This window comes from Spermophilus citellus (assembly GCF_964194105.1).
Source record: "Spermophilus citellus genome assembly, chromosome: 1".
NCBI lineage: Eukaryota > Metazoa > Chordata > Mammalia > Rodentia > Sciuridae > Spermophilus > Spermophilus citellus.
The window spans coordinates 243,999,311-244,024,498 of NC_138182.1; the positions used below are offsets into that span (position 1 = coordinate 243,999,311).

The 25,188-nt window shown below is 39.1% G+C and overlaps 1 protein-coding gene across 1 annotated transcript in view; it reads left to right on the plus strand.

The window, feature by feature from the left end:
- The window catches only part of ANKRD55 (ankyrin repeat domain 55), a gene marked incomplete at its 5' end in the record, with an annotated part of 99,440 nt that extends 74,526 nt beyond the window's left edge, over nucleotides 1–24,914 (plus strand). The window contains 4 exons of the mRNA XM_081309162.1: nucleotides 6,991–7,158; nucleotides 11,456–12,120; nucleotides 22,223–22,315; nucleotides 24,579–24,914. Coding sequence (XP_081165288.1) covers nucleotides 6,991–7,158; nucleotides 11,456–12,120; nucleotides 22,223–22,315; nucleotides 24,579–24,700 — 1,048 coding nt within the window. The 3' untranslated portion in view covers nucleotides 24,701–24,914. The remainder of the gene's footprint in view (nucleotides 1–6,990; nucleotides 7,159–11,455; nucleotides 12,121–22,222; nucleotides 22,316–24,578) is intronic.
- Between the last annotated feature and the right edge of the window lie 274 nt (nucleotides 24,915–25,188).

A 25,188-nucleotide genomic window follows, 5' to 3' on the forward strand; every position in this document is an offset into this window, starting at 1 on the left:
TCTGCTCCAAAGCTCAATTCCTTGTGCACAAATCAAGTCATTTGATGCCTCCGTTTTGTTTTGTGTTTTTTGCCACTGAATGTGTGAAGGTGCCTCACGCTAAGACTAGAAATTTCTGTGAGTAGTTGAAGTTTTCAAAATTTTCACCGGCTTCAGTGTTTTAACTATTTATAGTCATTATGAATTCCCTTCCCTTTTCTTTGCTTCCCTAATGAGAATTTTATCAAAAGAAAATTTTTTTTCGTGAAAACGGAGGAAAATAAAGTAGCAACTAAAAAAATAAAAAAGATATTAAATACTTAATATTTAAGTACTTCCTAAATCTACAGTATTTATGATATTGTGGTACTCACCTAAGATTCATGGCACTGAAGCATAATCCATAACCAGTGCATGTATTTTAAATGCCCTAAATTATCATTTTCTGAGGTCACAAGTTCCTTTCATAAGGAGCTCGTTTGTCTTTTCTTGGTTGTTCAAAACATTACAAAGCTCTTGACATATCATATTTCATACTTTAGATTCAAGTGGGTTATGAACTCCCATTTTTACCCCGTATACAGATTACAGAATCACATCGGTTACACATCCACGTTTTTACATAATGCCATATTAGTAACTGTTGTATTCTGCTACCTTTCCTATCCTCTACTACCCCTCCCCTCCCCTCCCATCTTCTCTCTCTATTCCATCTACTGTAATTTAATTCTCTCCCTTGTTTTTTTTTCCTTTCCCCTCACAACCTCTAATATGTAATTTTGTATAACAATGAGGGTCTCCCTCCATTTCCATGCAATTTCCCTTTTCTCTCCTTTCCCCTCCCACCTCATGTCTCTGTTTAATGTTAATCTTTTCCTCTTGCTCTTCCTCCCTGCTCTGTTCTTAGTTGCTCTCATTATATCAAAGAAGACATTTGGCATTTGTTTTTTAGGGATTGGCTAGCTTCACTTAGCATAATCTGCTCTAATGCCATCCATTTCCCTGCAAATTCCATGATTTTGTCATTTTTTAGTGCTGTGTAATACTCCATTGTGTATAAATGCCACATTTTTTTATCCATTCATCTATTGAAGGGCATCTGGGTTGGTTCCACAGTCTAGCTATTGTGAATTGTGCTGCTATGAACATCCATGTGGCAGTATCCCTGTAGTATGCTCTCTTAAGATCTTCAGGGAATAGTCCGAGAAGGGCAATAGCTGGGTCAAATGGTGGTTCCATTCCCAGCTTTCCCAGGAATCTCCATACTGCTTTCCAAATTGGCCGCACCAATTTGCAGTCCCACCAGCAATGTATAAGTGTACCCTTTTCCCCATATCCTTGCCAGCACTTGTTGTTGTTTGACTTCATAATGGCTGCCAATCTTACTGGAGTGAGAGGGTATCTTAGGGTGGTTTTGATTTGCATTTCTCTGACTGCTAGAGATGGTGAGCATTTTTTCATGTATTTGTTGATTGATTGTATGTCCTCCTCTGAGAAGTGTCTGTTCAGGTCCTTGGCCCATTTGTTGATTGGGTTATTTGTTATCTTATTGTTTAATTTTTTGAGTTCTTTGTATACTCTGGATATTAGGGCTCTATCTGAAGTGTGAGGAGTAAAGATTTGTTCCTAGGATGTAGGCTCCCTATTTACCTCTCTTATTGATTCTCCTGCTGAGAAAAAACTTTTAAGTTTAAGTAAGTCCCATTTGTTGATTCTTGTTATTAACTCTTGTGCTATGGGCATCCTATTAAGGAATTAGGAGCCCTACCCCACAATATGTAGATCGGAGCCAACTTTTTCTTCTATCAGGCGCAGAGTCTCTGATTGGACATTCTTCTACCAAGTTCTCCTTCCTGCATATGTCAGGGCATTCTCTGGGGAATGTTCACATGTTTTATAACCCATCCCTTGGCTATTGATACTCCAACCAATGCTACATCCTTACACTCATCATCTCTTGCCATCCAGAGACCACTATATCAGTCCAATGCTTTTCTCTCATGAATTTCTTCTAGATCATAGGTCCTGACCTTCAGTTCCCACTATGATAAGTGGAACAGTGTGCTATGTTTGCAGGACTCCCCTGAAGCTTAGAGATAAGAAAGGAACTATAGCTTAGATGATTTGAAATCAGGTGATACAGGTTTGCCACAAAGACCCTTGGTATATTTATCAGAAGTTTTCTGTATGTACCCCTCATTTATTATCAAAACAAGGTTAGTTTTCCACCCTATTATTCTGGACTTCTTCCATGGTAATGATCAGAGGAATTAAAAACAATCCTGTCTTTGCAATTATTGTAAGGAATATTTCACAAAACTTCCAAGTGAATTTTCACATGTTGGTAAGCCTGAGTAGATCAATGTCCAACTCTTCAACTACTGAATTTACTGACAATATATTCTTTAGATAGGAGGTGCCTCAGCTTGTTTTAAAATAAATATTGTCTCACACATAGAATGGGACAAATCATATCTGCCTCATTCAAATACACAAAGTTATTGATCACTGAATATGTGGCCCTATTAAGTATTATACAATTGCTACTATAGCATAACAAGAAGGGGGGGTGTGTTTAGTTGAGAGCATGATCTATTTTGGGGAACTATGGGACTATCTTGTATACATGGATGCTCTCCAAACATTCTAATCCAGGCCCCTTGACAGATACCCGACTGTAAGTACTTTTCTGCCCAGCCAGCAGTCTAATATTATTAATAGACTAACAATATTATTAGTCTAATTTTACCATCCATCCCAGAGAGGTCACTTGGGTCTCTCAGAAGTGCCCTTCAGCCCAGGGCTGGGGTCTTAGCCCAAGGCCTCCCATCTCCTCCTTTCCTTACCCAGGATTGGCCCATTTCCAGAGTGAATGACAGGAGGGATAACCATTCTCTTCATGGGAGACCCCATTCGTAAGGATGTCATTTTTCCCTTTGCCTCTCTCCATCCTGCCCCATCCCCCCCAGAAAAAAAAAAATCAGAGCACGCTGGTATAACACCAGTATGTCAGCCCAAATATGGTTTACTCAATCCTGAACAAGCCAAGTATAGAACTGAATGTCCAGATCCTCCTCACAGTATTTTTCAGAATGGCCTGGTGACTAAGGTTATTCATCTTCTTCCATCTTCAGGATCTTCTCTGATCTCCTGGTGACAACTGTCAAGGAATTGCAGGTCCATAGTTTCCAAAGATAGTAACATATAGGCACAGAGCATCATAAAACTACACTTAAGACACATTTCTTCAGAGTAAATATAATCTGCAAAGAAGCAACTATCTTCCAACAGGTTGACTTTCTACATGCTTCAGAATTAAGACATAGCCTCTCAAACTTCTCTTTCAGATAAAAGTATTTGCTGAACATTAGAAACACTTAAAAACCCACTGGGATAGGTACAAAATCAAGTCGTCTAAATTCTCATTTCTACCTATAGAATTTTTTTTTAAATTAGTCTAAATTACCCAGAATTATTGTGTCATTAGTATAATACAAAAAGCATTATCATAAATGTTTCCCTTTATTGACTATTTTTAATGAGCTCCTAAATATGCCAGGCAAAAATGCTCCCATTTCCTTCCCTTAGGGAGTTTATTGTCTATATAAGAGGAAAGGATGAGCAGAATGTTGTGGCTCATGCCTGAAATCCCAGTGACTCTGGAGATGAAGGCAGGAGAATCTCAGGAATTTAGTGAGGCCCCAAGCAACTCAGCGAAATCCTGTCTCAAAATAAAAAAATCAATAGGGCTGATGATGGGATGTAGCTCAGTGATAGAGTGCCCCTGGTTCAATCCCAGTACCCTCCTCCCTCACCAACAGAAAGGGAAAGGATTGCATATTTACTATGTCAAGTATCAATGTCATGTTACGACCCAGATTTTAGAAAATTATACTGATTGTTATCATCTGTAAATTAAACTAACTTCTAGTTTTGAATCATCTCAGTAGAGTGGTGGTAAACCCAATTCACCTCCCTCTTTTTCAGGCCCCACTTTTCCTTATTGTGCCATGGTTCTGGAATTTTGGGGGAGTACCAAGATGCATAGGGACAGAGGTGGATGACGGTACACCTCATCTTTTGCCCTTGTTCTTTCAGGTCTGATGACATTCAGCTGTTACCATGCTGTGCTTGACAGTACAGTGACCTTGGGCTGCCAAGGATCCCACTGCCGAGACACACCAGAGTCATGCTGGGCCATCCCTCCCAGGGCCTCCACCAAGGAAACAACACTCTGGCCCCAGTTGCCCTGGAATCCCAAAGTCCTTCATGCTCTTATCACCATCTTGTCACACAGCTGAGGAGGGTTCTCTTTCCAGCCATCTCTCTTTATATGTTCAGCTAAATATTTTGTCTTCACTCCAGATCTGCAGTTAGTTTTGAACTTGACTTTTGGAAACTGACTTCTCTTTTCTACCCCATCACATCCCTCCCCTGAGGTTAAGTACAAAGTCAATCATCCCCTTAAACAAGGGAAGGAGAAAGGATAGAAAACTATGAGTATAGTTCTGTATCTCAAAATATGATACCACCTCATTAATAAGTGATGTTCAGAACAGTGGGCCACATATTGGAAAAACAGTTTGACTCCATACCTCATTGCACATGCCAAAACATGCATCTAGAAGCACACACTTTTTATTTTTAGTCCAAATATATCTAGAAAAAAATACTGGTTTTCTTCTTATATCCATCCAGAAAATTTTACTCTTTTTTTAATGTATGAATCTATAAATTTTAACATGAATAGATTCATATAACTACCACAAACAAATTTCAAAACAAACGCCATCAACTCCAACATAAACTCATGTTGATCACTATAAAAGTTTTCCTTTTATAGTTAGTTCCTCTCCCATCCTAAGCCTTGGCAACCACTGATGAGTTCTCTGTCCCTATAATTTTGTATTTCCCAGAATGTCATATATATGGAAATACAGGTTATATATCCCTTAGCCAAAATGCTGAGGATCAGAAGTGTTTCAGATTTCTGATTATGTTTTTTTTTTTAAATTTTGGAATACTTACCTATATATAGTAAGATATCTTGGGATAGGATTCAAATCTAAACTCACAAATTTGTTTATATTTCTTTATTTATTTGGCACCAAGAATTGAACACATGGGTACTTAACCACTAAGTAACATCCCCAGCCTTTTTTTTTTTTTCTAAAAAAGACAAGCTCTCACTAAGTTGCTTAGGGAGTTGCTTAGGGCCTCTCTAAGTTGCTGAGCTAGCTTTGAACTTGTGATCCTCCTGCCTCAGCCTCCCAAGCCACTGGGACTATAGGCATGCACCACTCTGTGAATGCCTGTAATTTGTTAATTTTTATACACCCAGGCTGAAAGTAATTTTAGTGCACCTGCATTATGACCATAACCTTTCAGATGGAATCAGGTATGGAAATGTCCATTTGGGGCATCATAATGGTGCTCAGAAAATTGCAGAGTTTGAAGCATTTCATATTTAAGATTTGTGAATTAGGGAAGCTCAACATATATACACCATTTAACTTTTTGAGATCAATTTAAGTCACCCAGCAGAACGCATTAAAATTCATCTATATTGTTGCACATATCAGTAGTGTGTTCTTTATAACTGAGCCACATTTTTTTTTTTTTTACCCATGGATCTCCTGAAGGACATTGGGTTGTTTCCAGCTTTTGACAATTAGGATAAAGCTGCTATAAACATGAAGAATGGGTTTTTGATTAATGCAAATTTTCATTTCTCTAAATCAGCATGTAGAAGTGGGATTTCTGATTCATAGGATCAGTATATGCTTAACTTTAGAAGGGACTGCCAGACTGTTTTCCAGAGTGGCTGTTAACCATTTTACATTTCCACCAGAAATGAATCAAATTTCCATTTGCTCCACATCTTCACAAGCACCTGCGATTGTCAGGCTTTGTTTTGTTATTATTTGGTTTTCCTTATTTTAGCCATTTTAATAGGTGTGTAACAGAATCTCATTGTGGCTTTAATTTGCATCTTTCTAATGATAAATGATATTGAGCACTTCTTCATGTGCTTATTTACTATCCAGACATCTTCTTTGATTTGTCTTTTGAAAATGGGTTTGTTTTCTTATTGTTCAGTTCTGAAAGATTTTTCCCTAATTACAAAGCCCTTTGTTGTAATATGATTCGCAAAGACTTTTTCCTAGTTTCTGGCTTTTCTTTTTATTTTCTTAAGAAAATGTTAGTTTTGCTATCTAATAACTGTTTAAATACTGTTGAATATCTACCTTCTAGCTAATAAAGCTCTTTCTAAGCATAATATCATGCAAGATACAAAAAAAAAAAAAAATAAAAAGTAACTAAATATGATTGTTTTAAAAAATACTTTTTGGAAAAATCAAAGCTTAAGTAACAAATTCAAGAAAATATATGCGTAAGAATAATCTGTAAAAGATCAGTGTCTTTAATATATAAAGAGCCCATACAAATTAGTAAGAAAAACATGAATTCACCAATAGGAAACTGGACGAAGGGCATTAAGAGTCACCTCAATGAAAAAATTCAAATAGCACATAAGCATATTTCAAAAGTTCAAACTTACTATTAAATGAGTGCAAAAGAAAACAACAAGAAAGCATCATTTTGCCCCCCAATCTGGCAAAAAAAAAATGTTAAACATAGTGATAAGAAGAGGAAAAAGGTCCCGCTGTGAGGGGGGACACTCACTGCTCCAGTCTTCCTGGAAGGCAGTTGGGCACCATGTAAGAGTCTGGAGACTGTGCCTAACCTTTGACCCGCGACTTCCTCCTCCAGGAAATTCTCAGAAAGGCCAGAGGAGAGGGAAAGCCAATGTTTGGAGCTTGAGGAAAGGCTCCTGCGGGTACACCCATCATCCTCAGGACCCGGTTCGCGCATACCATTTCCATACTATAAATAGCAACAGTATTTTGCTCCTTCAGCCTGAGTTGGGGTAGGTGCTGCTGCAGGCCCACCGCCTGTTCCATTCTTGAGCTTAGACACTTGTGCTTTCCCCCCATGTGGTTCCTCCAGGACACCCCTGCACTGGGCTGCAGCGGCAGGCAAGGCAGAATGTGTCCAGTCGCTGCTGGAGTTGGGCATGGACAGCAACCTGCGAGACATCAACGAGAGCACACCGCTGGCCTACGCCCTGCACTGTGGTCACACGGCCTGTGTCAGGCTCCTCTCCCAGGAGAGCAGGTGCGCATCCGTAGGCACTCATCTGCTTCCTCCTCTCAAAGGTTTATGAAGTTGATGAGTTTTCTAATGGCTTAATATTATTATAATAATATAATAGTTGATACTTTCACCATCGAGTTTACTGTTATCTACTATTAGAGTGAAACGGTCTCCATTATGTGGAACAAAACAGGAGTAATAAGTCTGAACCCATCAGCCTAATGCTAATGGACCTTGACTCTTCTTTCTTTTTCCTCTTCCCTTTATGCTTTCTCCTTTTAATCCTCCTTTTACCTAAACTAGCAGTTCTCAAACTTTCTGTTCTCAAGAACTTTATATATCTTCAAAAATTTTTGAGGACCCCAAAGAGGTTTGATTTATGTGAGCTACACCTATCAGTATTTATGGCATTAAAAATTAAAACAGGCCAGGAGTGGTGGGTGGTCTGCACCTGCAATCCCAGCAGCTGGGGAGGTTGAGGCAAGAGGATCGAAAGTTCAAAGCCAGCTTCAGCAACTTAGCCAGGCCCTAAGCAATTTAGCACCACTCTGTCTCGAAATAAAAAATAAACAAAAGTCTGGGACTGTGGCTCACTGGCTAAGTGCTCTTGGGTTTAATTCAAAAAATTAAAACCAATTTTTAACAATTGGTTTTATTTAGTAATTCATTTAAAGTAATAAACAACCTATGGCATTTACATGTTAACACAAATGCAAATTTTAGTTAAAAACATTTATTTTTTCTAATTTCCAAATATTCTATTTTTTTAAATAAGAGGAGCAACATTTTTTCACATTTTTAGCCAATTTCTTTGATATCTTAATAAAAACCTAGTAGAATACAGCTGGATTACCACATCTACTTCTGCATTCAATCTGATATGATAAGATGTTTTGGTTGAAGTATTTTTTTTTCTTTTTTTGGTACTGGGGACTGAACCCAGGGGCACTTACCCACTGAGCCATATCCTCACCCCTTTTTTTATTTTTTATTTAGAGGCAGGATATCACTGAGTTGCTTAGGGCCTCACTAAGTTGCTGAGGCTGGCTTTGAACACACAATCCTCCTGCCTCAGCCTCTGGTTGAAATATTTAAAGACAATCTGGCCTCACATAGATAAGTCAATGGAAAGGGAGGAGTATTTCAATAGCCTTTTAGATCATTGTGAATATTTTTCTTTGATATTATAGCAGAACTTGACAAGTAGTTGTATCCTAATGGTTAGCTACAATAGGGACTCTATCAGCATATTAATGAATTTTTTTTATACTTTATTACATTACAATCCATTACTATATTTGACGCTTACACTTTAATGGTTCTTATACCCAAGCATGATTTATAGCCTCTTAAATTGTTTATTTGGAAAATATTGGTTCACTTAGTTATGAAGAACTTTTTAAATGACATTTAATTAGACAATATCAAAAAGTCATATTTGTTAGTACCACTAATGATCTCATCATAAAAGCCTATATATGTTGAAATGCCATCAAGCTTACAGAATGAATACAAGTTTCCCAAAATCCTAATTTTTACTTAAAAGCTAGACTTTTGTCATTGGCAACAATAATAGCCAGTTCTTTACCTTGAATTACAAGTTCCCTTTGTGCATTTTTAATGTATCCTTATTGTATACTTAAGGTATATATTATGATGTTTAATATGCATATTTATAGTACAGTTAACTACTGGTCAAGTCACTTAACATATCCTTCATTTTACAGTTACCTTGTGTGTGTGTGTGTGTGTGTGTGTGTGTGTGTACGTGGTAAGAATACCTAAATTTTATTCTCTTAGCACATTTCCACTATATAATACAAAAATATTGCTATAGTTTGAATCTTGAATGTACCCTGAAGGTCCTATGTTTTGAAGACTTGGTCCCCAGACCATGGTGCTGTTGGGAGGTGGCAGAACTTTAAAGAGGTAGGTCTTAGTGGAAGGAAGTTAGGTCACTAGGAACATGGTCTTGAAGGAGATATTGGGACCCCAGCCTCTTCCTCTCTCTTTGCATCCTAGCCACCATGAAGTGATCAGTTTCCTCTATCATGTACTGTTCCCATGATGTACTATGCCATCACAGACTCAAAGCAACAAAGTAAAGTGACTGTGTACTGAAACATCTAAAATAATGGCCAAAATAAACCTTTCATCCTTTTAACATGTTTATGTCAGGTATTTCATCACAGTCACAGAAAGCTACATAAATATTATTAGCTATAGTCCTCATGGTAAACTTTAGATCTCTAGATTTATTCATTATACATACTCTAAACTTTGTACCCATTGGTTGTATCTCCACATCCCTACCCTGGACTCCACCCTCACCTCTGATTTCCACATTTCTATTCTCTGTTTCTATGTATTTCACTTTATTTTTGTTGGAGAAAATATCAGAAAATACCCAACACCACATCACTGTTGTTTGACTGCTGGTCATAAAAATAGTGTTCCATGAAAAAAAGTGACTTGTTCTGTTGGCAACCCAAACAATGCCCCATGTGCTTTACCTCAAGATAACCATCAAGCCTCAGTATACAGCAGAAGAGCTCTTGAGTTTTCTCATTTTGTCAAATAATGTATACTCAAGGGTAAATATTTAATCAGCTCAATAACTTTTTCTTACCTCAATAGGACAATACTAAATTAAGTGGCTTTCTATTTTTAACTGCATTGATGTCACTGTTGTCCTGATTTGTGCTAAGGTGCCCACAGCTTTACCCACAACCTCCATTGCTCCATAGGTATACAGGCAGTTAAAAAGGTAAATGACCTGACATGTTGGTATTATTACTAGTGTAGTGTAACCTGCTTGGAAACTCCCAAAGATTCTTGGGGACTCCTCCCCTGGGTTTCAGTGGACCATACTTTGAGACTTGCTGGCCTAAAGCACAGCCTGTAACAAGAGAAGGAGGTGGTTGTAGGAGATACTAAAATAGCATTAATTAGTATAGGAACCTATTCTGTGTGGGAGCACATAGAGAATGTCAGAGATCCCAGGACTTCTTCTGGTTGTATCAGGAATTCAGAACCTATGCTCAATATTTCAAAATGCATATTGGAAGGTGAAAGAATGGAAATAAAAATACACCATGGAAACAATGATTGAATCATGTACTATGTGACCTGTAAGAAAAGCATTGATATATGCACCCAAAATAAGTGGTGATGTTTTTCAAATTATAGATTACAATATGTCACTCCAAAGAGTCATGCTGCAATCTGACTCTTAGGGGCCATGTGTGTGGGCCAGGTTTCATCATTCATTCATACTGCAGAAAGCAATAACTCTTGCGGCCTCAAAAGAGAATAACAATTTTCCAGGGAACAAAAACAGAATAGTGCCTCCGAGAAACTCTTGCCATAAGTAGAGCCATCAACAATTGCTGACCTTTTTCCTTTAGAATTTGCCTGCCCACAGGTATTGTTCACTTTTCTTCTACTATCACACCCAACCCCTGACATGCATATTTCCTCTTTAGCTGGAGCTCAGACTAAGATTGCTCTCCTGTCTCCTTTAGTACACTTTTTAAAGTGTTTTAGTATTTCCAACAGCAAATTTAGCAAAAAGTGAAAGAAACAAAAAGAAAGAAAGAAAAAGAAAAGAAAATACAAATAGCATAAAATGGGCAGAGTTTCTGGGGTACATAAGGTTGGTGCTCTGTCCAGATTCCCTGGGATCCTCTTCACAGAAAGAGGAAAAGTACGTTCTCCCCACCTCTGCAACTTTCACCTTCTGCGAGGTGAGGCCTGAATTAAGCCCCTGGCCTTTATCTCTTCACTTACAGCTTGTCTGTCCTTTTTTTTTTTTTTAACACTGGGGATTAAACCCAGGGGTGCTTTACCACTGAGCCACATCCCCAGCCCTTTTTGTTTTTCATTCTGAGACAGGGTCTTACCAAGTGCTTAGAGCCTGGCTAAATTGCCGAGGCTGGCCTTGAACTTGCAATCCTCCTACAGGCATGTGCCACCACACTGGGCAAAGCTGTTCTGCTATTGAACAGTTAAGACTTGAAGCTGTTTCCAGCTTAATTTATCTCCTAGTGAAAATAGATTACCTAGGGTGGATTTCATAAGGGTGTTCCATGAAGGAGCAAGCAGGGGACTGAAGCGACAAGGAACCCCTTGTGCAAGGGAGTTTAAAGGCTGAGGGTTCTTGCATAGCACCTTTTACTTGAGAGGTCTTTGGGGGTATCCGTGGATGATCACAAACAATCTGACCAAGCAGATGGAATAGTGGAGGTCAGTATTTTGATCAACAATATTTCCACTTCCTGTCCTCACATACCATCCTTATCCTTTGATATTTCCGTAGAGCAGAGCCTGCTCGACCCCTTCCCTCCCAGAGCAGTCACCCCCAGAAGAAGGAGGGACGGTTCAGCATGCTCAACCAAATCTTCTGCAAAAACAAGAAAGAAGATCCGAAAGCCCATCAGAAGGATCACAGCAGGGCCCGACACAGGGGGGAGGACACCTCGGAAGTCGGTGACATCATCACCACCTTTGACAGCATCGGGGATACTAACTGCCAAGAACAGCCTGGTGACCAGGTAGCGATGGTTGACTTTAAGAAGAGGACCTCAGAGAATTCAAAGTATCTCTTGCCAGAAAAGAAACCTCTGGTCTGTAAAGGGCTTCCACCAATCAGAACACAGAGTCTGCCACCTATCACACTGGGCAATAACTTCCTGACCGCCTCCCATGGAACCACTTCCCACGTTGGCCTGAGCTCTGGCTCTCAGCACACCACCCAACGATCACAGAAAAGCCGAAGCGAACAGGATTTACTAAATAACAAGACTGGCTGCCAGCTGTTGTTAGATAACCCCTGGAGAGGTGACTCTAGTCAGGTGTTCTCCTACAAAGCGTGGACTGTGTCTTCCTCGGATAAGCTGCTGGACAGGCTGCTCGCTGGCCGGCCTGGTCACCAGGAGCAATCTGGGCCTACACACCTTCCTCATCTACACAACCCTTCACCAGGTAATGTCCTTGATTTCATCCTCTTTATTCCTGGCAGTCTCTACACAGGAAATATCTGTGCAGTCCTAGGTTAGGAATTAGAAACTCGGTAGCTGAGAAGGCAGGTCAAGAGTAAAACGCTGGAGATTTATAGGTTATGAAAATATTCTGCTTTTCCACCCTGACAGCAATCAAGTAAAAAATGTGTTTTGTGCATTTTTATCTTCCCAACAAATACGTGTGAGGTCTGCCAGATTGGAGCAGAAGTAGTACCCTTTCCATTAAAAAGGATTCTTAGCTGGGCGCAGTGGCGCACACATCTAATCCCAGCAGCTTTGGAGACTGAGGCAGGAGGATGGAGAGTTCAAAGCCAGCCTCAGAAAAAGCAAGGAGCTAAGCAACTCAGTGAGACTCTGTCTCTAAATAAAATACAGACTAGGGCTAGGCTCAGGGGTTGAATGCCCGTGAGTTCAATCCCCAGTACTCCCCCTCCCCCCGCCCGCCAAAGGAAAAAAAAGGATTCTTAACCCCAATATGTGGCAGAATCACCCCTGAGAGGATGATTCACACGATTTTCTGTTTTAAAATTAGGTACTGAATCCCCACCCCAGACCTACTAAACCAAAATCTTGGCAAGGGGGGAGGGGAAAGGCAATGCCTTGTTTGTATGCATGAAGAAATGTAACACATTTGCACATTTATGGTTAAGTCTCAGAGTACCAAAGGATTACACAAAAGTTCTCCTCTCTGCCTCTTCCCTCAGCTACCCAGTGCCCCTCATCCAAAGCTACCAATATCATTAATGTTTTATCTTTCCAGAAATATTTTGCACACATACATGTCTGCATTTACATACAAAATGTGTTCATACCCTTTTAAAAATATGACATCACACTTAAAATTTTTTATTTTTATACACAAATAAATGAGTACATTTCCCTCCTCATAAATAAATACATCACACTAAGTAATTTATTTTTTATTCCATAGGTGATTCTGATGCACCCTAGAGGCTAGGAACTTTGGGTGCTGCAAAAATAGCTTTCAAAATCTGTTCAGTTACATAATGTCTTATTGAGTTTTAAATGAATTAATGGTCAATATTTAAAACTTAGGACATTTTACATAAAAACTGAAAATTTCTAGTTTCTTTTAAGAAATATAAAAAATCTGACAGCACTGAATACAAATTCCCATGTGGTAATAATTGGTTGGATCCAAGTAACCACTGTACCCTCGGATTCCACTGACCCCAGTTCAATTCAGTCTGCACCACTTACTCCTTATCATTATGTTACTGTTGTTATAGTAGGGTTAAGAAAGAAAATGATGTGTTTCTTGGACCTGTATTTCTGTCAAATGTAGAAAAACAAAACACAAAGAGAGCAATGTATTTTAAAAAGTAGTGGAGGCCCACATTTCTTTTAGGATGAGGAACATTCTTCCCTGTTTAATATACAACATGTTTCTCTCATTGACATATGGCTAGTGCATGAAGACTTTGAAGTAGAATATGCTTCCCCTCATATATATTGCTACATATTTAAAAGCAGGATAAATATGGATTAGCACATAAAGGTTATTTCCTATATCTGGGAAAAACTCCACTCAAGGTTTTGCTTCCTCTGCAAAACACTAAAGGATTTGGCTGGTGACATGGGTAATATTTTTGCTTTTTTTTTTTTTTTTTCTGCAGAAGGATGAGGAAGGGAACACATGGTTTTGCCACCTTTTAACACTTTAGTGGCCTCTAGGGCATAACCCAACTTGCTTTCTTGAGTTAGTCATATCCTGAGCAAGCTAATAACTTCTCTTTTTAAAAATCTTTTGAGATTTTTAAGGTCTTGTTCTCCTTCTATTCCAAGGACAGCTTTAAACTATCTTTTCTATCAATTTAGGATTGGGTTTAGCTACCTATAGCAGAAACCCAGTCATAGTGGGTTAAATATATAGAAGTTTATTGCATTTATTACCAAATCAGGCACATTTTTCCCAATGCACAGTATGCCAATCACTGAAACAAGTGCAAAAGAGAATTTATCCACAAGGCAGCCAAGCATAGAGGAAGTAAGAAACTGAAATCTCAAATCCGCCACCCTGAGAATAGGGTTTGGGGATATTTATGGGGTAAAGAAGCAGGCTGATTTGAGACATGGGGAAAAGTGATTGAAGGTAAAGTCACACAATCTGCCTGTGCACAATCAAACTTCATGGCTCTTCATGGGACACATGTATAGAAAACTGTGGCATTAGCATGATCTAAAGGTGGAGTTTTTGGCCTTGTGACATCAAAAGGTCACCCATCAAATACCTGCATAGGCCTAAATGAAGTCAGTGGTTTCAACAAAAGCAGCCTTCAAGTCCCTAAAAAGCAACCTGGACAACCATTATCATAAACCACACAAGAGAGGTGTCAGCATAGCTAAGGGGAGACTACTAATATATTGCTCAACTGCATGGACTTCAAAATTAGTGATTAAAAAAACATCAGCTAAGAGCAAGGGAAAGCCCAAGGGCCCAGAGTTAGAGAGATAAGAATGTAGTTTGTGTTGTTTTTGATCTTGAACTCTTGAACTGTTGCCTCAGCCTCTGGCATACACAACAACAACTATGGTAAACTGCGCTTAGTGTGAGACTAGGGAAGCTGTGTTTGTGACTTGTAATTACCAAAGTTAGGATTCTGTCCTCCCATGGAGTCTTGGAGACTGAGGCCTTATTCTTTTGGTGGTTACATTCTTGCAACTGGCACTAGGGTCCTTGAAGGATGCTTCTATTCTTACTTACAATTGCTAGATGGCCAGGCAAAAGGTTGAGGTCTATGGAACAAAGGCTGGGGTTACTTTCCTATGAAAGAAGTATGAAGTATGGTATGCGTTTTGCAGATTTTTGGTGACTGCATGTTCCACAGCCTAACATATGGCTTCTACCCTCCAGATCACTTCCCAGTCAATAGCTGATGATACAGGAAGAAGAGTAGGGGAACACATGTCCCCCAACTAAACCAGCTCCCATTATGAAGTGTCATAAGGGCTCACACTGCTATTTGCATTTAATTGGCCAACCTTCCCTCACATTGCAAAGAAGACTGAGAATTGTAGTATTTTAGCTGGGCACCTCACTGTCTCCCCCAAAATGGATTTCTGTGTAGTATTTTTTGGTTCTGTTTTGCACAGCTGGGGTTGAAGTCAGATTCTCACACATGCTAGGCAAGACCTCTACTGCTGAGCTATATCCCCAGTCCTTATTTTTGCAAGGTCTTTCTAAGTTTCCCAGACTGATTTCAAACTTGCAACTTTCCTGCCTCAACCTTCTGAATTACAGGAGTAATTTCAGCTGGAATTATAGGTGTGCACCACCATGTCTGGCTGAATTTGTTTTTAAGGGAGAAGGAGTAGAGATTGGATAGAAAATTAATAGATTTTGCCTCATGTGTCATCCAAAAGTTTCTGTGTTATTTGAAATAAATGGACATTTGATAAATTTGGTTGAGGATTTGCTTGGTCTTCAACAAAGTAACTAGAAAAGTCCCAGAGCAGCAGACTGGCACAAAGGAGAAGTGAAAGTTTCCAAGGCTTTCTTTCTTTTTTTTTTTTAATCTTTTTTTTTCTTTTTTTTATTGTTGGTTGTTCAAAACATTACATAGTTCTTGACATATCATATTTCACATTTTGATTCAAGTGGGTTATGAACTCCCATTTTTACCCCGTATACAGATTGCAGAATCACATTAGTTACACTTCCATTGATTTACATATTGCCATACTAGAGTCTGTTGTATTCTGCTGCCTTTCCTATCCTCTACTATCCCCCCTCCCCTCCCCTCCCCTCTTCTCTCTCTACCTCCTCTACTGTAATTCATTTCTCCCCCTTGTATTATTTTTCCCTTTCCCCTCACTTCCTCTTGTATGTAATTTTGTATAACCTTGAGGGTCTCCTTCCATTTCCATGCAATTTCCCTTCCCTCTCACTTTCCCTCCCACCTCTCATCCCTGTTTAATGTTAATCTTCTTCTCATGCTCTTCGTCCCTACTCTGTTCTTAGTTACTCTCCTTATATCAAAGAAGACATTTGGCATTTGTTTTTTAGGGATTGGCTGGCTTCACTTAGCATAATCTGCTCTAATGCCATCCATTTCCCTCCAAATTCTATGATTTTGTCATTTTTTAATGCAGAGTAATACTCCATTGTGTATAGTTGCCGCATTTTTTTATCCATTCATCTATTAAAGGGCATCTAGGTTGGTTCCACAGTCTTGCTATTGTGAATTGTGCTGCTATGAACATTGTTGTAGCAGTGTCCCTGTAGCATGCTCTTTTTAGGTCTTTAGGGAATAGACCGAGAAGGGGAATAGCTGGGTCAAATGGTGGTTCCATTCCCAGCTTTCCAAGAAATCTCCATACTGCTTTCCAAATTGGCTGCACCAATTTGCAGTCCCACCAACAATGAGCAAGTGTACTCTTTTCCCCACATCCTCGCCAGCACTTGTTGTTGTTTGACTTCCTAATGGCTACCAATCTTACTGGAGTGAGATGGTATCTTAGGGTGGTTTTGATTTGCATTTCTTTTTTTTTTTAAGAGTATATATATATATATATATATATAGAGAGAGAGAGAGAGAGAGAGAGAGAGAGAGAGAGAGAGAGAGAATTTTTTAATATTTATTATTTTTTAGTTCTCAGCGGACACAACATCTTTCTTGGTATGTGGTGCTGAGGATCGAACCCGGGCCGCACGCATGCCAGGCGAGCCCGCTACCGCTTGAGCCACATCCCCAGCCCTGATTTGCATTTCTCTGACTGCTATCGATGCTGAGCATTTTTTCATGTGCTTGTTGATTGATAGTATGTCCTCCTCTGAGAATTGTCTGTTCAGGTCCTTGGCCCATCTGCTGATTGGGTTATTTGTTATCTTATTGTCTAATTTTTTGAGTTCTTTGTATACTCTGGATATTAGGGCTCTATCTGAAGTGTGAGGATTCAAGATTTGTTCCCAGGATGTAGGCTCCCTATTTACCTCTCTTATTGTTTCTTTTGCTGAGAAAAAAACTTTTTAGTTTGAGTAAGAAATCATTTGTGCTTATTTATCCTACAGAATTAATGTCAGCATATTATAGAGATACATTCATACCCATGGTTAGCGCAGCACAATTTACAATAACAGAATTATGGAACCAGCCTAGGTGCCCATCAACAGACGAAAGAATAAAGAAAGTGTGATATGTATACACAATGGAGTTTTATTCAGCCATAAAGAAGAATGAAATTATATCATTTGCAGGAAAATTGATGAAACTTGAGAACATTATATTAAGCAAAAAAAAAAAAAAAAAAAGCCAAACTCAGGAATCAAGGGTCATTTATTTTCTCTCATATGTGGAAGAGGGGGAAAAGGGTAGAAAAAAGTGGCAGGGGCAGGTCTCAGGAAAATCAAAGGGAGATCAGTAGATTAGAGGAAAGGGGCCAGGAATGAGGGGAAAGAAAAGGGAAGTACTAGGGAATGATAATGGCCAAATTATGTTGTTATGTCATGTACATATACAAATATGTAATAACAAACTACACTGTTATGTGTAATTATAATTCACCAATAAAAATAGAGAGATAAAAAATGAAATTAGCTGTGTTTATATCAAAGTGTTTATTTTTACAGCCAGGATTTAAAAATCTATTTATTTATTTATGCCAATTATGACTAGGAAGCATTCAAGAAAACTGAGTCATGATAAGAGAAATCTCCCAAGAGTCTTCAGCCTATATATGAGCTTTCAAGGATATGGATTTGCTAACATGATTGTAAAACTGGCTTTTTATTTTTGTGGAGGGAGGGACTGGGGACCAAATCCCGGGCCTCATGATGCTAGAAAAGTAGTCTACCACTGAGCTTTAAATTGACTTTTGTCTTAGACACTAATCATACATAACAGTTTTTAAATGCAAGGGGTCTTAGTTATCTAATCACTCATTAAATGATTATTGAGTGTTTACCTGATGCAGTAACACATGCCTGTGCACTCACATACTTGGGAGATGGAGGCAGGAGGATCCCGTGAGCCCAACAATTTGAAGCCTGTTCAACATACCAACCCTCCTGTCTAAATAAATAAATAAATAAATAAATAAATAAATAAATAAATAAAAAGAAAGGGAAAAGAGGAGGAAGGAAAACTTTGTACCAACTTTGTGTCTTCCTCCTTTTCTGCTGTTGAGAGAACTATGCCTCTAGGCCCCCCCCCCCCCCCGCCAGGTAGTTTCTAGATAGTTTTGGCCAATAGAAGACACTGGCAGAAAATAAAGAATAGAAAAAGAAAACCAGTTGTCTCAGGCAGCATTTGTTTCCTATGGAATCTCCAATAGGCTCACCTCCTCCAGCTCTCTCTACACAGCCTGTCACTCTGGGGTTCTGGCTTCTATAGCTTCTGGGCCTTGGTAATACCATCTCCTCCCATTATCCCTCCAGCCTAGAGATGGCTTTCTTCCATGGCTCCTCTCTAGATTGTTCTGTCACCCTGTCCTTGTGTTTGGCTTCCCAGATTTTCCAATATAACGAATATTCTTATGAAATTCCCTCTGTATAAATGGACTAAAGAAGTCTGTTTTTCTTGATTAAGCTTGACTTACAAAACAAGAAATTTTGCCTCACGAGGCCTTTTCCAGTTACAATTAACATGCCCTAGAAAGTTGAACAAAAAGTTCAATGATTTGCTCCAAACTCTTAGTTAATTAGTGATATATTCAGAGCTTGATCCTAGAACTACTAAATAGAAAGGTATCACCACAGTGACCATGTGTTCTTCTCTTTAAATCTCAAAGTTCGTTTTGTTGATTTGCATACCAATTACCTACCATGCAATTTTCTTATCAATTACATTGTCTTCCCCCGAAATGAAGGTTCCCTGCCTTATGGATTTTGTTTTTGTGAACATTTTCAGACCCATTTGATATGTGATTCTTAGAATTGCTGAGGCTTCTGCATTACAATCAAAGGGTTCACTTAAGTGGTTGTCAGTCTAAACAGGTTGAAATTTAGCTGATTTCTATATTGAGATTCTATATTTTCTGTGAAAATACTGTGGTAAAGCAATTGGATACTGTAAATCATATCATTTTTCCACTGTCTTGAGCTTGGATAGTCCTTTTATCTTTGGATCTTTTCCTTTCCTGTTCCAGGTTCACTAGAAATAGCATGGGCTAGCAGTGCTACTATTTGAATTCTGGGCAGCTGCTATCCTGTGCTGATATCAGCAACCCTGAACATTTAGCTGTAATGATGATTACTTAACATGCATTGAGCCCTGTCCATGGGCTAGACTAGAGAGATTCAGGATGAAGCACTTATCTTAATGAGTCAGAATTTGGAGCACCTCAGCTTAATTCATTGTGAGCAGTTTTCGGAGAAAATGGAACAGAAAACTCTGTGGTGTTTTCTACCAGCCCGGTTATTTATAAGCCATCACAAGAAAACTAAGAAAGTGCTCACTTCCTTTCTCCCTCTAGGGAGAACTTCCTTCTCCAGAATTTTCTAGATTATCCCAGGAGCAATGCACTCTTCTTGTTGGGCAGGTTGATCTTGTAGCCCCTTTGTTTAAAATCAGCAGCAGCTTTGCATCTTTCCAGGACAAAATCCAAATTCCTAAACTGAGCACACAAAGCCCTTATCATGGCCTGGCTTCCCATTCTCAACTCACCCCTCCCATCTCAGATCCCCTACCCATCCCCTTTTGCAGTTCCTTGAATATCTCTCAGTTCCCTGAAAACCTGCTACCTTTCCATTGTATGATGTCTTCTTCTGTGTTATCTTAGCTCCTCACTGCTGTGCGTGTGACTGGTTCCTGCAATCTTTTAAGAGCCAGCTCAAAACTCACCTGTATTTGAAGGTCACCCTGATCCCTGGAGAGAGGGGTGACTCTTCCTTACTTTTCATAATAAAAATAGCTCCACCTTGTTGGGTATTTCCCCTTCCACTGCACTGCAAAAGAAGGACTTTTAGTCCCATTTTATGGATGAAGAGATTGAGATTTGCAGAAACTAGCTGATTGAGACCTGAGGAGGTAGCAGAGCAAGGGCTATGGGATTCAAGAACACGTGGACCTCAGTGCACCTTCTATTCTATTGTGACGCCCTCACATACTCAGGGCACTATTCGTGGGGCTTCAGAACTCCAAGTTTACCTGTTTCAAGAGAGCTCTGGGCTGTGCAGGGCTCCACCCTGTCTCTCACAACCAAGCAAAACACCAGCATGACATGAAGTTGAACTCTCCCCCCAGCTCCCAAATTGCTGCCAAGGCCCCTCTTTCCACTTCTCCCATCCTAAGAATATTGCTTGACTCCTAGGGAAGCAGAACATTATGGGTTTTAGTGTCAGACAGACCTGGCCTGGAGTCTAGGCTCTGTCACTTCCCAGCATGTGAACTTGAGCACATTTTAGAACTCCTTCGAACCACAGGGTCTTCCTCATTTACAAAATGGGGAAGAGATTAGTACCTATCTCACAAGGAAAGCTGGTTGTCAGAATTAAATAAGATGATGCCTATAGCAATTAACCTACTTCCTGATAATAGTAAATGTTCACTTAATAAACATCATCCATAATTAGCAACATCTCATTTCTTAGCCTTGCAAATATCTGCTCATGCATTCATGGACAATTAAGGTATGAGCCGATTTGGGTTTTAATATAATTCTACTCAAGAAGGTTTTCTTTATAAATTATGGCTCCTGCAGTAATTTGACTCCCAAAATTAAAGGAATAAAGTATAATGGAAAAATATCCACCAATATAACTGGAAATTTTCCTCATTCTCCAACAAATGACACTGTTTAGGTGACTGCCCCTACACAATCTACCACTGGATTTGCATAAGTAGATGAAGACAGATCTTGGCTAATATTTTCTTTTTATTGCCTTTCTTATAATAAGGACTACTTAAACTCCATGAGCATTGCTATGATGATTCAGGTTCCTTCTTACTAGACTACTAGGCAAAAGGTCAACTTGTCCTTTTTTGCTGATGTTGATGGAATGCTTTACCTTGTACATGGTTTTACACCTGTCCTTCCAATCTTCTTGACAACTGGAAAAAGCTACAATTATTTTCACCATTTCAGATTTGAGGAAATCGGAGTTTAGAGAGGTTAGTCACTTACCCAAGATGATACAGCTGAAACCGGGCAAGCAGGGAATGCAGCTTAAGCCTGTCTGACCTCAGAGCCAAAGCTCCTATTCATTACAGGATTTGAACGACTTTTAAAATGGACTTCAACAACTTTTGTATGTTCCCTTCTATTTTCAGACATCTGGGATACCCATCTCTCATAGTCAGTACTGAGTGTTGAATTTTTAACAACTGACTCTCCAGGAGAAAAATCAGTGCTTTCTTATTTTCGTGGTAGAAATAACTCGCACTTGATGGCCAAGTTTAAAACACCAGGATAGTATCAACCAGCTCACAAAATTCCTGAAAGTATAACCATCATCTCTCAGGAATAGGTTCAAATGTCACACACAGCTCCAGGACACCCCTGCCAACCATCAGAGTTGGAGAATAGTGATTTCCTAAGCACTTTACCCAACTGTCTTCTAGGTCAGTGATTCACAATCCTGGTGGAACATTTGCGTCACCAGAGAGCTAATGACAATCCGACGCCCTACCTCCAGAGATTCTGATTTCATTGACCTGGGGTGTAGCTAGGGCAGCAGTAATTTTATTAAAACTCAAATCATTCGGAGGTACAACCAGGGTTGAGAAACACTGCTCTGGGGAGAAAATATCCTTCTTATCATTCATTCATAAAAGATGCAATGAAAATGTGGTATTCTATATCAAATCTATATTTCCTTCACCTTTTCTAACTTAAGTTTTATAGAGAAAGTGACCAGCTATGCTTGTTTATAAGATTTTATTTAAACTAGTTTATTCAAGAAATGATTTCCAATGTATTTTCATCTAAACAGTGAGTGGCATGTAGCAGAAATGCAATGGAGTGTGGTCATTATTATTTTCATTGTTATTATACCTTGAATTTAGTGATCTCTTAACAAACTCTTATGATTCTCTCCTCCACTGATTTTATAACTTGCTCTTGGTTGAAACTCAAATAATTAATGCAATTATGTTTGTCCCCAGGACAAAATTTTCAACATCTCTCCCCAAACAGACCCAAAATCAGGGATCTTCCTTTCTCTCGAAACAACCTAGCTCCCCTACCAGATCAAAAATGTAAGTACTTTGGCTCTTCCTATTCTTCCTTTGCAAGTGTTAACATGTCTAGATGCAACCAATGTTATTTCACCTTATTTTCATTTTGAGAAAGAACATCAGCTACTAACACTTGTGAATTAGAGGAAAACAAAGACAAAGATCCATAAAGATGAGTAATTCTTATTTTGGATAAAAACTTAAAAAAAGAGTATTCCCTCCCTTCAGAAATGTTTGTGTTTGAACTCTAAAATCAAACCAGAAGTTTATTTTTCTTAACATCTTTAAGAAGGTACTTTCAAAATTCTGCTTGATTTTTATTTCCTTACTGGATAAGACAAAGAGAAATGTGCTTCGCTTTTAAACTCATAGTGCACATACTCCTAACAAAAGGAATGCTGTTCATCAAAATCATTTGATGTATTTATTTGGCATTCTTGATACATTTGATAGTGTTTTACACCAAAAAACCCACTAATATAAAATATTAATATATACTATGGGCCAGTGGTCTTCAAATTTGAGTGTCTAAATATTACTTGGTATACCTACCAAAAAGTAGATTACTAGGCATAACACCTATTGATTCTGAATTTATGTAGCCTTATACTGGACTTTAAGGCCAGTTATATTATTATTCCCATCATATAAATGGTAAAACCAAGTTCAGAAGAGTTACATGACTTCCCCAACAACACCCAGGTTGTAAATAGCAGAGCCAGGAGCAAAACTACAGGATCCTAAGTCAGTTCCCTTTCCTCACAAAAAAAGCAACACACTGGATTCTAATTTCCTTCCTTCTTTGTCTTCCTGCCCCACCCTGTCCTGTTTCTCTCTCATATGCCTGCTGTCTCACTCCGTCTCCCCCCACCACCTCACCCCTCCACAGGCCATTCATATCTTAATTGTCAGATTATTTAAGAACCGTCCTAACCATTTCAGACAAGTTCCTTAACCTTTTTGTATTTCACTTTCCAAACTGTGGCTATAACAAGGGTAGAGCCTGATAAAATGGTTGGAAGGACTAAATAAAATAACATATTTATGTACGTAAAACACTTGGCACACGTTTGCACAGAGCAAACAGGCCAATATGTCCTCTTTCCCTCAGGCTACATTTTGCAGGAGACCAGTCAAGAGTTCTAGAACTCTTTAGGTAAAAACAATAAACTATGTGGTCTTAGTACAACCTCATTTTTTTGTAGATGAGGAACTAAGGAGTAGTGGAGTATTTTATTCAAAGTCACACAGAGTTAAGAAGCAGAAGACTAGAACCTGACAGGTCAGCTCTTCTGCCCTTACTAATTTCTGTGAAATCCAAGTATTGGATCAGTCAGAGTTCCGGTTTTGTGTCCTTTTTTATTATTGCATCAAATTCAAACCTGAGCCCATCTTTAAGAAGAACTGTAGCCACAAAGACATCTGGTTAAGAAGTCAGTCTTGAATCCTGGTGGGGCTTGGAAAAGCCAAAGAGGTTTCCTTTGGTTGAGCCCAGAAGTTTGCTTTCACAATTAACTTTCAAGAGAGAAGCCAAAGATCTCTGACCAATTTAACTCGAGGAAAAAGAAATACAAGATCCCAGCGGCTCGGGAGCCTGGACAGGAGGATCATGAGTTCAAAGCCAGCCTCAGCAAAAAGTGAGGCACTAAGCAACTCAGTGAGGCCGTGTCTCTAAATAAAATACAAAATAGGGCTGGGGATGTGGCTCAGTGGTCAAGTGCCCGTGAGTTCAATTCCCGGCAACCCCACCCTCCTCACCCCCACCCTCCCCCCCCCAAAAAAAAAGAAAGAAAAAGAAATACAAGGGCACACTAAGCTCTTCCTAAAAGTAGCCTCCCAGCTACTCAGGAGGCTGAGGCAGGTATATTGCAAGTTTGAGGCAGCATTGGCAATTTAGCCAGGGTATTGTCTCAAAAAGAAAAAGAAACCTGAGAGCCTTTGGAGGTTTGTTTAAAAGCACAGTACAAATGTCTTAGGGCTTGTTTAGAGCCTTGCGCTGACTTGACCATCCATAGCTGCCTCACCCTAAGGAAGAGTTCTGACAGGCACGCAGAGCCCAATCATGTTTTGATCAAACTTGGCAATCTTGTATTTGTGCACATTTGAAATCTCTGACTACATATGGTAAGCCTGAATAGATATGCATACCCAGCATTCCTCCACAGTCCAGCTCTGGCCAACATCTTCTTAGAAATGCCTCCACTCCTTAAGAAATAGCACACTCCCTTGTGAGCCCAGGAGGAAGCAGTTCTTGACCATTTCTTTCTGGTTTTTTTCTCTGCAGTTCTATCTGGAGAACCACTAAGAACAAACCGAGTGCTTCCTGCGATTCCAAGTCAAAGGGGACACAGCATACCACTTGGAGAAAGCGATTGCCCTGCCAATACCACCAACACTCCCAACTAACTGGGGGACCCTAACTGCAGGAACACAGATAGCATATATTTTCAACTCCCAAAGGATGAGATTACTCTAGTTTGTAAGAACAAAGACTAATTTAGTGAACTGCACTCTATAAGCCATTCACAGTTTTTTATAACTCAGAATTCCTTATTCCAAATAAAGACAGTTCCTAAATAAGCACTTAGAATCTTTGTGCATATATTTAAGTCTGTAAGTTTCTGTGACCTCTACTTGCCAAATTTTTAAAAATGTGTTATTAGTAGGGAAACTTAGCTGTGTTTGATTTGCTTTGTGACATGTTTGCTGTTATGTCTGCTGAATGATTTCATGTGTTTTTGTTTTTTAATGCTTTGCTAAATAAAAAAACAAAAAAGATATCCCAGACTTTTCTTCGCATTTATTGTAGTTCTACCTTGGACTGACAAAACATAATGAAAATGTAAGTAATAAATTCCCATAAGCATCACAGTCTATGACTTTTAAATGTATGA